Raw genomic sequence first — 11476 nt, forward strand, 5'->3', positions numbered from 1 at the left:
AAAAAAAAAAAAAAACAAGAAAAAAACAAAACAGATAATCTGCTTCCATGTCTGTTGAAAAGAGAAAGACAACATACAACATCTGTACTAATCACAACGACCATCAAACGTTAAATGTTGTTGAACAGCACACACAACCAGCCTTACAACCCATGCCCAGTAACAACAGCCGATCAAGACAGTGTGTGTCCGTGAGCACGTGTCCGTGAGCACCTGTGTGCACACCTGTGTGTCAGCGCGCTGGTGTTCCTAAGGTTTCTCCAAGTAATTGTCTAGTAGTGTGTGTGGGGAGCCACAGCCCCACCCACCCAGGACATGAAGTCGACCCGGGGGAGACCCGGGCCCCAGATATCCAGAGGCCCCCCAGGGCACGGGAACCCCAGGAGGACCAACGCAGGGACAATTGCAGCCCCCACCGAGAAAAGGGCAGAGGAGCGCTCCGGAGGGGGGCCATCCGGCAGCCACATCACAGGAGCCCCAGGGGGCCGTGGCAGCGAGCACGCAGGCCCCGCCGGCGGCCGGCCACACCAGGGCAGACCGGACCCCGGGCCCAGAGATCCAAGGGCCCCCCCACCCCCCAGCCAGGGCCCCGACAGAGCCGGAAGGGCCAGGCCCCGGCAGGCAACCGCCGAGAGTGAGCCAGCACGCACCAGAGCATCCAGCCCCGGACATCGAGAACCACCAACGCATCGGCGGCCGGGGGCCTCATCCACCAGCAGGGAGTGTGGCGGGGGGTAATAGAGCCTGAGATGTTATTTCAGGTGGAGTCTAAGACCCAACCTGACACATACGTATAGACAGACAGGCACACACATACACAAGCATACGTTCCCACCCTCATGCACACATAAACAAATATTCACCCATTCGCCCAACATGAAGACACAGAAATGAACGCCGTACACACACTCACACTCCCCATATATACTCTATACTCCGAGATCTAGGCACCACCGCCCCCAGAGGGGCAATCCGCCACCAGACCTCGGAGATGGATCCCTTTTTTCCTCTGGCATGGGGACAAGAAGACCACCCCGGACCCCACAGCAGCCGAGAAGCCCACCAGCCCAGACCCCGACCGGACGGCCAGCTCCTCCCAGCCCCCGGCCCCAGATGGTGAACAGAGAACGGGGGCGTGAAAAGACCCCATGCTTCCCTCCGCCCGCTCATATGTGGTGTTGGTGCGTGTTGTTCTAAAGTGCTTTAAAACAGGGGAAGGGCATGGTGCTAACCACCCTCTGCCAATCAGCAGCTGGTGTCAGCTCGGCCCCTCCCCAGAACCCTCAATGTCTATATGCAACTTAAAATTGAGAAGGGAACTCTTAATGCTTCAGCATACCAAGACATTTCAGACAATTCTATACTTCCAACTTTGTGGGGACAGTTTGGGGAAGGACCTTTTCTGTTCCAGCATGACTGTGCCCCAGTGCACAAAGCAAGGTCTATAAATACATGGTTGGGTGAGTTTGGTGTGGAAGAACTTGACTGGCCCACACAGAGCCCTGACCTCAACCCCATCAAACACCTTTGGGATGAACTAGAACAGAGATTGTGAGCCAGGCCTTCATATCCAACATCAGTACCTGACCTCACTGTTGTTCTTCTGGTTGAATGGGCAAAAATTCCCACACACTCCAAAATCTTGTGGAAAACCTTCATAATCAAAGGCGCTGCTAGAGATATTGGGGTCCCAACCCACACCAATCCAATTATGATCCAAATTTTTTAGGGGGCCTTTGGAATCCTTGAAACCTCTCTCTTCTTCTGTCGTCTGACCACTCACCCAACAAAGGATTAAGGGTTAGTGTTTCTGAATGAAAATTACAGAACGTGGGGAACAGATGCAAACTCCACACACACAGCAAGGCTGGCACTCGAACCTCAACCCCGCAGGTGTGAGGCAACAGTGAAGCACAGTGCCACTCAGGATGACGTCATCTTTAATTACTTTAATAAACAGTCCCCATCCTGGAAAGCCTGTTGGGAATAAGTGTTGTTCGCTGACATCTGAAGCTGCTCTGTTCAAAGCCCTTTAGATTCTTTTAAAAAGCAATTGGCCTTTTGCTTTTCATTAAAGCACAATCTAGTAGCACTTGGTTGCACGCACATAGACTTTACTATATATGACGTGGATGAAAACTATTGACGGTTTCAGAATACTAGTTTCCAGAAACCTAAGAAATGTAAATGGAACAGAAACCAGCATCTGTATAAGGTAAAGAAGAAACTCCCAGTTGGAATTGTAAGTCCACAGCCCTCCTACACAATACTTAAGTTAGTCCCACCATTAAAAAGACAATGACCATAATTAATTATAATTATTATTAATATGTTTAATTACCCACTACATTTCACAAAGACTGTACATTGGTAAACAGTGCCTCATTTGTGTCACATGACTGAGGTCAACACATTGCTGCACTGAGCCACATCACAGGTAATGTGTAAAATAAACCCAGTGCTCAGCACAGGTTAGCAGGTGATCAACACTAACACACTCTATGGGACACAAATACGGCAAATGGGTGGGCCAATAGCCATTAAAAATGTTGTATTTATAATGGAGCTCTGAGTATAGTTCAGTTAGCTTTACAGAAACAGTTCCAATAATCTCTAGCATAATTTGGAGTTACAATTAAATGACATAATTACATCTTATTTACAGTACTACGCACAAGACGTGGTCGCCGTCAGGTGTTTATTGTTCTCAACGAAATACAGAAACAGTAAGACTTAGTACAAAAAAGGGTGTTTTGTGGTCAGTGACTGTTTGATCACGTTTAGACTTTGGCATCTGGATCCCGACTTTTTTCCCTCTACTTCCTGTTTCTCTTTAAGTGCCAGCTGTAGAAAAACACTGAAAACTGGCGACTGAGAAATGATTCATCTTCCACAGCAAACACTTTTGCTTATGACCCAGCAGAGACGCACTTTCCCAAATGAATTTTTTGGATTTTTGAATATACAAATATTTTGGCTTGTTGTAGAACTAGGTTTGACCCCAGGAAAGTAACACTTCCCTTTTTTTAAAACAGTGTTTGTCACTTAAGCCATTTGTAGATCCTGTTTGAAACTTTTAAAGGAAGAAGTCATCTGAAGGTGGAGCATAAGAAAATCCCAAAAATGCATCATCGGGTTCCAGAACACTGGCATTGACCACAGATTGCTCCCCAGAATAGCAAATGGAATTGGGAACGGTCTCATCTGTGAATTCTGGATCAAAGTTGTTTATGTCACACGGAGAGTTCTGGAAGGTAAAGTCAGAGTTAGCTCGATAAACATATCAAAAGTTTATATCAAAAATTACTCTCACGGACTAGATAGACACTCCACCATTAATTTTTGAAAAGATAAATTTGATGGTAAACAAAAGTTTATCTGCAACAAGCTTTAGTCAAAAATCAACCTTTAATCAATACTACTACTACTACGTACCACGTTGGGTTTGAACGGTGGTGGAATTTTTTTCTGCTCCAGGTCCTCCCAACTTATTGAAGAAAAGAAGGGGTGTTTCTGAATCTCATTCTAAAACAAAGAAAATCCTCATAAACATACAACAAAATAGACATATAAAGAAAATGATCAATTTGGGTTCCGGCTGTTATTAACCCAGAGGACTGAGAATGCAGCACTCGTGCACTGAAATCAGGTGGGTTTCCTTCAGGTCCACATGACACAGAGGAAGGACACACTAGTAGTGCACACTACTGACAGCTAAATGAAGTTTCATGAACCATTTGCTGTATTTTCTGCCACCACTAGATGGTCTCTTGATTTGTGTTGGGCCATGCTTTGAGCCTTTTTTTGAACAGAGAGCACCATCTAGTGATGTTAGAAAATACGGCAAATGGTTCATGAAGCTTCATTTGGGCATCACTAGCGCACACACAGTGACAGAGTGGCAGCACGGCCTCCCACCGGCTCTCTGTGCCTCTCTACACTGAACCTTACTCACAAAGTCCCCAGCAGCACCCAGCCTAAGCCTGCAGTCCTTCTCCAGCAGTCCCTGCAGGATTGATGAAGCATTGGAAGACGCCCCCTGGTGGACAGGAACTGGCTTATGAAGGATGTTCTCATACATCTCCTGGGTGTCCCTGCTGTAGAAGGGGGGCTTCTCACACACACACACACACACACCGTGCGCACACACACACAGTTTATTAACACTAGCATTTACTTCTCTCCAAAGGGGCCCCTACCCTAGGCTGCAAATTAAAATTATGATCATTCAACTGAAAATATTAACTCTGAACAAAATGTTCAATAGCAATAGCCTGGCTGTAAAATTGTGCTACACAGAATGACATTTTGACTGAATGTGGATAACAGTATTGGCTTGTCTCGGCACTTAAACCTGAAATAGTTCCATAAAAGTTTCACACATTAAGATGTTTTCACCCTTTGTTTCATGCAAGCAACTCTGACAATAGAGGACACTCATCTTAATGGGTAAACATTTGGGTGGGGGGGGGGGGTTATTGCTCACCAGGCCATAAAGCATCTCGTAGAGTACAGAGCCCAGACACCACCAGTCCACTGTGCTGTCATAGGGCTGTTTCTTCAGCACCTCAGGGGCCAGGTACTGTAGGGGGGGGGATTCACACACATGAACATGCACTAGCTTCAAAAACACGGACATCATTCTGACTGAACAGCTGCAGAGGGCAGGCGGTGAGAAACATCCTCACGATGCCCTTTCACAGCCCTGCCTCCCTACTGGACTCCTGCAGCAAACTGGATTCCATGGTGGGGAAATCAGCAGCCCTCAAGCGAAACTCCCCCCCCCCCGATTTATCGATGATTCCGGACCGATCTCTCACCTCCGGGGTGCCACAGAAAGTGTTTGTGGTCTCATCGCGGGAAATGCCCTCTTTGCACAGTCCAAAGTCAGTCAACACAACGTGCCCCTTTGAAAAACAGCAACACAGAGACATTTCAGGCACAGAGCGCTCATTATCCGCGGGTTTAAAGGAGTCTTTGTCGCTCAGGAATGCTGGCCGGGAGCTCGTGTCGTGTGCTTATTCTCGTCACGTTCATCAGGGCGTGATCCTTGTTAGAATTCGAGGTTAGCTGTATCCCTCCGACGGTATCGTCGTCCCCGATTACACCATAATCATACCGTTTTTATAAAATATCATTAATACTGCTGCAGAATTCAAGTAAAAGGACATACTTTCTATTCAAGCACACAGTTCTATCACCATCATCTTGCCATGACTTGTAAGTCACAAAGCAAAAAATATATTAACCTAATGTTAGAAACAGCAAAAGCCATAAGACCTTATACGCTTTTTCCGCATCCGGTTTAAACTTACGTCTAACGTGTATAAATTATACAAACATTTGCACAAGCGAAAAATGTTAAATACAGAAGACATTGATAACTATTTTTCACACGTTAATTCAAAGCCACTCTCTCCAGACAAAAGACAAGCACACTTCACTTACTTCAAAGTCCAGGAGAAGATTTTCTGGTTTCAAATCCCTATAAACAATGGAACAGATTGGCAGTTGTATGCAAACATTTCACAATATGTTTTCATATTTTTTATTTGGAATCTTATAATCTGTATTTCCTTAACACGAGCGGGATGTTCTCTTCACCAAACATAATACTTTGAACTCGAGAAAGGCATTTTAGAAAACATTAAAGCAACCATCAAAGCTAAATTAGGAACATATTGCTCTGTCAAATGGTGCCTTATAACGAATCAGATGCCCCCGCGACTTTATGAAAGCACTTATTTTGCGTCTGATGACATTGGCGAGCCGCCATCCACTGTCCAATTCACTTTGCAGACCAGGAAACATCGGCCTCACTGACTGCCCTTCAGACTCCGAAGGGGTGACTGGGACACGGGAACCCAGAGGCTCTTAGATACCACAAGGGACATTCAAATAATGTCACCTACCTGTAAACAATATTCAGTGAATGCAAGTAGCCCAGAGCGCATCCCATTTCCGCTACATAGAACCTGGCTCGAGGTTCTGGGAAAGTCCGCTCTCTTTGGAGGTGAAAGAACAGCTAGAATGACAAAATTAATACCAGTATAAATGTACTAATATAATAAACATAATAATAATAATACCTCAGCTTCTATCATTTTTAGGCGTCTACTAAGATGCCAGATGGCAAAGTCACTATGGAAATTGTGCTCACAGATTTTGCTTAGTATTTATATACGTTGTTCCATACAAGTAGATGATTTTGGGCAGTCAGCCAGCTAAAAGACAGGGTTCACCTCTCCACCATTGACGAAGTCCAAAACGAAATAGAGCTTGTCTGTGGTCTGGAAGGAATAGTGCAGACTGACCAGGAAGGGGTGCTGGAGGCTCTTCAGAAGCACGTTCCGCTCGGCCATGATGTGCTTTTGCTGGGACATAATGCCGGAGAACGTGGGGAAGGTGTGAGACACCAGGAAAGCAGAACGTACACCAACGCCATCAAACATCACCGAACACCTGACCCTCACCTCCCTCCTGTTCACTATGATTCGTTTCTGCAGGACTTTGACGGCGTAATACCTCCCGTCCAGCTTCCGCTTGGCAAGGAGAACCTAAGTATTGGGAGAACATCAAGAAGATCATGACGGCTGGCTCCAAAAGGACAACAAAGCTGAACACCAACCCAAACATCTTCTGAAACAGGCAACCGATCAACTAACAAAACTGAAATGCAGGTACGTTACAGGTCAAAGTTTCCTCTGGGACCCCCTTCCCTCCTTCCCTCCATTCATCCATCCATCCATCCATCGCACAGAGCAGCAGCCCTGAGCACACGCATGTAGAGTGGAGGCCACCGCATGGAGAGCTTCCCTGAGGACGTACCTTGCCAAAACTGCCCTTCCCAATGACTGTCAGAAAGTCAAAGTCTGTCGGTTTGGCGCTATAAAGTTCAGAACAAATAATTACATTTTTCTTTACTCAGAAGTGGAAAAACCCGGAATAAAATGTAAGATACTTTCCCAGTAATTCTTCATATGCCATCAGTAAAAAAAAAAAAACAGGGGAGATGCTTCTGCAGTTACTTTCTCCTCCTATTCACAATATGAAGGGTAGTAAAATTGATACATTTGCGACAATGGATACAACAGCCAGTCACTAGTCTAGACCCCCAATTCCTGTCCATATTGGCAAAAAAGGGGGTAAGAGGGATGAACTCACTGAGGATTGGCGGAGGGACCCAGATTGACGTCTCTGGGGGAGCTATTCTGTAAGACACATGACAGCCCAGCTCAGTGTGACACCTCCGAGGCTTGAGAGAACCACCTGAAGGTCAGCATACCGTACCTTATCATCATCATCCTCAGAGCCATCGGAGAAGTTTTTGGGTTTATCCATCTGGAGGAAGGCTCTGACTTCCGGGCTTGAAACAGGAGGTTAACCGTCACACCAGAGAACAACACCCGAGCTCCCAGGATGGGTCACATGACCAAATGACGCAAAATTCTACCCACTACAGTATTACAGTATAATTACGGCAAGTAATGTTTGTTTGGAGTGCCGGTTTAATTAAGGGCTTGTACACAGTGCTCCTTGTCAATTTAGTGGACTGTTTACACGGCATGTCGTGCGAGTGACAGCTTTAGGGTCTTCAAGATACTTACTGGATACAAAGTTGAGGGTGAGAGACGATGCTCTGAATGAATTCATGGAGTCCATTCCTCCTCTGCTTTATAAACTCTGTCGAAGGACATCGGCACCAATACATCTAGTCCCTTACATCTGGATTAAACAGGCTACCACACACACTTATATCATATGATTAAAATACATTAACAACAGACAAGAAACTATTTTGGATGTAAAATTACTGAACAGATGCAATCTAATAATAATAATAATAATAATAATAATAATAAATGAACAGCTCTGGAAAAATTTAAGAGACCACAGCAAAATTTCTCAATTTATGGGTGTGCAACTGTAAGTTCTATTTTTTATTTTCTGCAGACTCCAGCCTGGCTCTTCTCCGTTTCTCATTAATGAAGGGCTTCTTCCTCACTTTATGGGACTCCAGTCTTGCTTGTAGGATCCTGTTACGAACTAGCACTGCACTTCACACCACTTAATGCTTCCCATTCTTATTAAAGGTCACTTGAGGTCATCCTCCGATTTATGAGAAACTGTTGGATAAGTTGACGGTCGTCTCTGGCACTAGAAAGTTTTTTCTGCCCTCTACCTGGCTGGTTTCTGGTCATTCTCAGTGTCTCCTGCTTCACCACCGTACTGGTCCTGATTATTACATAATATTTGTTTGCGACGCACTTTGGGTGTGAATTTGCCCAGGAATACATACCAGGATCAAAATTGTCCCCAAATATCCTCTTGGCCGGGATCCTCAGGTTTAGTGCGGGAAACTGCTTCCGTAACTGTAAAGAGAGAGTGCAGGGTGTGGGGGGGAGCTCAGCCTCTCAGAGCCTCGGGGAGACAGTCGGGGTGTCTCATCTCATTACCCAAGTGTCTGTCCTGAAGTATCTGAACTGAGATCAGTATGAAAAGGGAGATTAAATGTGATATATGTCAAGCGAATACTCCGGAGAGAAGGTTTGCGATATCAGTGAAATCACGTGTGCTGTGGAGATCTGTCTGCAGATTACTGGCCAGTATTAGGCTCCCATATTCTTGAGTGGAATCTGAGAGCGCAGTCAAAGGAACTTGAGTTTGCACACTGTTAACAGACTTTAGCTTCAAGGAGCCCACAAAGCATCAGCTTATGTATGGTCATCTAAGAGATGGAGGGTTTCTGTCTAAATTCCTGGTGAAACCAGGCAACCTATAACAAGGTAAGTCTTTCGTTGTATAAGCTACTGGGGGGCGATGTCTGGGGGGGGGGGGGGGGCGATGTCTGGATAAGCATCAGTGAAGACATTCCATTACCTACCGTGTTATAAAGTTTGTCAAATTCTGTGTATCTCCTGAACACAAACCATTCCCTCCGTCCTACTCTGACCATCACTTTGTAGACCTAGGAAAAAAAATAAATCAGGACAAAGTTGAGTTTTGAGGACAAATTAGCAAGACAGGCTTTAACTCTTCCGTGCAAGTTATACAAGGCTTTGATGCACATCGCTTACTAAGTGTGAGTATGTAGAAGAGTAATATTACAGAATCAGTGCAATGAGATAAGTTCATAAAGAATACTTCGCGGTCACTGTCTGCAGTACTACTCGGACCATTCGGTGACACAGGCAGCCGTCGAGGACACCATCTCCTGACCGAGTGCTGACTTAGCAAACTGTTGGCACTACCGCCCCCCCCCCCCCCCCCCCCCCAGGGGGGACACTGGTGGTGAAACCTTCCTAGGTCTCTGACTGGCATATACACTATAATAATACACCTAAACACACCTAAAGCCAAACAGTTACTGTACAAGTTACTGTTCTGATTCAGCTTTGGCGTAGTACTCGGTGTACTCTGAGTACTCAGACTGAACCCTCCCGTCCAGGTTACTCACAGTGTAGCGCTTCTTCTTGTCCCTCTGCTCATTGTGGCAGGGGATGCTGACGTCAGGCCAGGCCGTCTGTCCCTCCATGAGTCCGGCAGTAAGTCAGGCTCCTACCTGCGCGCAGGCACCTCCTCAGATCCCAGTCCCAGCTGGTCCCACATTTGCCAGAAGGCCGATTCTTTCGTGCCTAGGAAGACAGAAACCAACAAAATTACAAGTAGCGTCCCGTGACAGTCCAGCTGGTTTTTGCAGAAAATCTGCTCTTCATTTCTGTATTGAGGTAATTGTATAAAAAATTCTGGGGGCCAATAGGATACAAAATTTAATCCAAGAGCTACAGAACCGGCTTTGAGACACATTATATTTGTTTATGTCTAGAGTTGCAGGCAACTTCTTCATGGAGGTTGTTTGAATTCCAGTTTCCAACCACAAACCCAAAACATAGTGCTGATGGCACTGAATTGTTGTGCATGTGCATGTGCATGTTCCTGTCCAGTGTACCACACCGTCCTGAGGAAACTCTGAATAACCATGAGCTGGACCGAGTACGTGGTCATTAACAAATTAATGGATTCATGAGACAGGCCTTGCTCAAGGACTTGAACCCACAACCTCCTGTTAACAAGTGCAGATACACCTGCCTCTTCTCAGGGCACGAGACTGACATCCCCACCAGGCACAACCTGAAACCTTCACCGAGAGCCATTTCACAACAACTGGAAAGACACTGGAGTGGAACTTCCTGCTCTGCCAGTGTGCGAATAAGACACAATTAAAAATCAAGCAGAGTCTTGTGCAGTCTTGTCCCAGCCTGCCCAAAAGCCCGAGTAAGACTCTTCCAAGAACATGGGTCAGTCAGAACTCGCTGAGATGTCAAGGTCATCACAACATGCTGTACAAAAACTATAACTAAGCAATAACTATACATAAGTTCTCAGTCCTCGCATTTATCTGTAGTTCAAAAAAATAACGCGGACAATACAAATAATTAAGAATCCAGAATTAGCAAAAAAAAATAACACGATCTTTTCATTTAATAGGTTTCATGAAATTGATACAATCTGATTTTTTTTAAAAAGGAAAAAACAAACACCGTCGCTGCCCCCCCCCCCTTCCATGGCACAGACAGTGATGACATTGTTGAATATTACAGTAAAGGGAAAACAGACGAACGGATGAACAAGAGTGGCATTCATCGGCTATTCAGCCAGTTCAAGCAAACAAATTTTCAAACTGGTTTAGTTCATGACCAATGTTAAGCCTTGTTTTCTGCTGAGAGGAACCATATGTTAAACGCTAAATAAAAAATGTGCAAAGACATAATTACAAGCGCGCCTGTAAAGCGACACACTGCTAGCTTTGCAGTCAGCTCTGCGCAAGTCGTCAGTTGGTCTGAAATTAAAAGATACAAATAAAAAATAACCATAAGTTAAACTAGATTTGTTCAGGAACCAAAAGAAACTTTCAGATATAATAAAATACATGAGACAATAAACTACAGCTCGGGGACAAATGGCAGGTTAACAAACGATACGAGCGACATTTCGCAACAAAACTCCTTTATTACCAATTATGATTAAAGTTCAGTCATTCTTTGTAAGACTGGTACTGTATTATCTTAGGTGTTGGCATGAAGAGACAAAGTTACTGATTTATGCTGAATACTTTTCAGCGTCAGCAACACTTTCAACAACCAACTATGCAAAAATATATTTCAGTGCAGATATGGAAAAAAGCCAGAATCACACATCCGATTTACTACTTGCCGCCGCAAACTGACAAAGAAGCTCGAACTCAACTTACATTTTTCACTTTGGTAGGCTTCTGAAACCGATGAACTGCACTTGGCAAAAATCGATATTAGAGAGATATATTAGTTCAGCTAAAGTCGAGCACGCACGATCGGTGGTCTCCTCTGACAGCCGACACCATATATCCCATTAGACATACTGACAAATTCCACGCAAGGCAGGAAACGCCGAAAAAGTTTATTCTGCGCGTTCCGGTGCAATTAGTCACGCGACTTCA

The 11476-nt window shown here is 45.0% G+C and overlaps 1 protein-coding gene across 2 annotated transcripts; it reads right to left on the reverse strand.

Moving 5' to 3' along the window:
* Positions 1-2312: 2312 nt before the first annotated feature.
* On the reverse strand, positions 2313-11476 carry LOC111861148 (serine/threonine-protein kinase Sgk3). Of its 2 annotated transcripts, none has more exons than XM_023845504.2 (17): positions 11252-11476; positions 9458-9635; positions 8885-8968; positions 8300-8372; positions 7608-7683; positions 7291-7366; positions 7165-7211; positions 6829-6886; positions 6474-6557; positions 6315-6374; positions 5913-6025; positions 5449-5485; positions 4821-4907; positions 4487-4582; positions 3956-4111; positions 3436-3525; positions 2313-3247 (listed from the first exon to the last, which is right to left on the reverse strand). In XM_023845504.2, exons 2-17 carry the CDS (start codon positions 9533-9535, stop codon positions 3077-3079), a joined length of 1386 nt encoding a protein of 461 aa, XP_023701272.1. In that variant the 5' UTR covers positions 9536-9635; positions 11252-11476; the 3' UTR covers positions 2313-3076. The 2 variants fall into 2 exon arrangements, with proteins under 2 accessions (XP_023701272.1, XP_023701271.1); XM_023845503.2 differs by having other exon boundaries at positions 6243-6374; positions 11252-11474.

This window comes from Paramormyrops kingsleyae, chromosome 4 (assembly GCF_048594095.1).
Source record: "Paramormyrops kingsleyae isolate MSU_618 chromosome 4, PKINGS_0.4, whole genome shotgun sequence".
Classification (NCBI taxonomy): domain Eukaryota; kingdom Metazoa; phylum Chordata; class Actinopteri; order Osteoglossiformes; family Mormyridae; genus Paramormyrops; species Paramormyrops kingsleyae.